This window comes from Lactuca sativa, chromosome 4 (assembly GCF_002870075.4).
Source record: "Lactuca sativa cultivar Salinas chromosome 4, Lsat_Salinas_v11, whole genome shotgun sequence".
NCBI lineage: Eukaryota > Viridiplantae > Streptophyta > Magnoliopsida > Asterales > Asteraceae > Lactuca > Lactuca sativa.
The window spans coordinates 21,884,631-21,886,368 of record NC_056626.2 but is presented as its reverse complement, the minus strand read 5'-3'; the positions used below and the strand labels follow the sequence as shown (position 1 = coordinate 21,886,368).

The window sequence follows — 1,738 nt, the reverse complement described above, 5'->3', positions numbered from 1 at the left end:
GTTGAAAGTGAAAACACTTCAAGTTGGAAATGGTTTCTTCAGTGTCTTGCAGAAGATCTTCACTTGTATTCAAATTCCAACTTCACCTTTATCAGTGATAGACAGAAGGTACTATAGTTACATTTAATATTGCATACTAGTTGCATTACAGACTAATTTCTTATTTTGTTTTGGTGACAATAGGGTCTTCTACCAGCCATAGAACAATTGTTCCCTAATGCAGAACACAGGTTCTGTATTAGACACATATACCAGAACATGAGGATCAGATTTAAGACTACAAAATACAAGGAGTATTTTTGGAGGTGTGCTACAGCCACCACCATACCAGAGTTTGAAGTTGTAATGGTAGAGCTAAGGAATTATGACATAGAAGCATATCAGTGGCTCTTGAAAATCCATCCACATCATTGGGCTAGAAGTCATTTTTCAGGTATTTTCTCAATTTGTTGTCTTATTTTTTATTGTAGTATAGATATACACTAACTGTTGTTTTGTTAATGAACTATTAGGAAGGGCAATTTCAGACATGTTATTGAATAACCTTTGTGAAGTGTTCAATACCAAACTTGTTAAAGGGAGAGACAAACCCATTATCAGTTGTTTGGAGTTCATCAGAGAGTACCTTATGAAGAGAGTATGCAATGTGATGAAGGTGTTAAACAAGTGTCAAGGTCCATTAACTCCAACTGGTACTAGGATTTTGGAATCAAACACAACACTAGCTAGTAAGTATCATGCACGATGGAATGGGGGACAAAAGTATCAGGTTAAAGGTCCATGGAATGATCAACATGTGGTGGACATGGAGAAAAGGGAGTGTAGTTGTAGAAAGTGGGAGCTTACTGGAATTCCTTGCAAACATGCAATTGCAAGCCTAAATGAAATGGCAGACAATAATGAAAAGGTGGGAGAACTATACACCTATGTGCATAAGGTGTATTGGCTTGATACATGGAAAAAGATGTACTCCTTCAAGGTGGAGCCTATCAAAGGTAGAGCCATGTGGCCTAAGAGTGACTGCCCAACAACTCTTGTGCCTCCACCACACAACAAAGCTATAGGCAGGCCAAAAAAAGAAAAGAAGGATTACAGCAGAGGAAAGGATTGAAATCCAGCAATGTAAGAGGCAAGCAAACAGTCAAAGTCAAAATGATAATGAAACTCAATCACTGAGCAGGAAGTTTTTGACTGTGACATGTAGTAAGTGTAAGCAAAAGGGTCACAATGCCAGGACCTGCAAGGCCAAAGATGGGAATTGATGTTTAAGTACTTTTTATGTTTGTGAAGACTTGTTAATGCACTTTAGTTGCTACTTTGTTGCCTTTTTTTTTTGATCCATTTTGATAATGTACTTTGATGCCCTTATGATAATGTACTTTAATGCCCTTTGTTGGTAATGATTGTGTTTTGGCATTTATCTGTTATGGTCCCCTTTTGGTAATGTTGTTTGTTATTTGTTTATGTTGTACTATCAAAGCATGAAGATGTTATGGCAATGTACTTAATGTATGCATATAAAACCATTACAATTGCATATTCAAACGTAGAGAAAAACCATTACACTTGCATATCATGTCAAGATCAAACCTTTATAATTTCATATTCATAAAAGGATAAAACCATTACACTTCCCATTGTCATAAAAGCATTACATATACAATGATCCAAAAGATAACACTTTTAAGTGGTTACTACCAACAAAAACATATATAAACCACAATTAAACCTTCTAGCA

General features: G+C 35.9%; 1 protein-coding gene across 1 annotated transcript; it reads left to right on the top strand.

Moving 5' to 3' along the window:
- Nucleotides 1–345: 345 nt before the first annotated feature.
- LOC128133390 (uncharacterized) lies at nt 346–1,111 on the top strand. Its single transcript, XM_052770791.1, has 2 exons — nt 346–433; nt 513–1,111. The coding sequence occupies exons 1-2, from the start codon at nt 346–348 to the stop codon at nt 1,109–1,111; spliced, it is 687 nt and encodes a 228-aa protein (XP_052626751.1).
- The last annotated feature ends 627 nt before the right edge of the window (nt 1,112–1,738 follow it).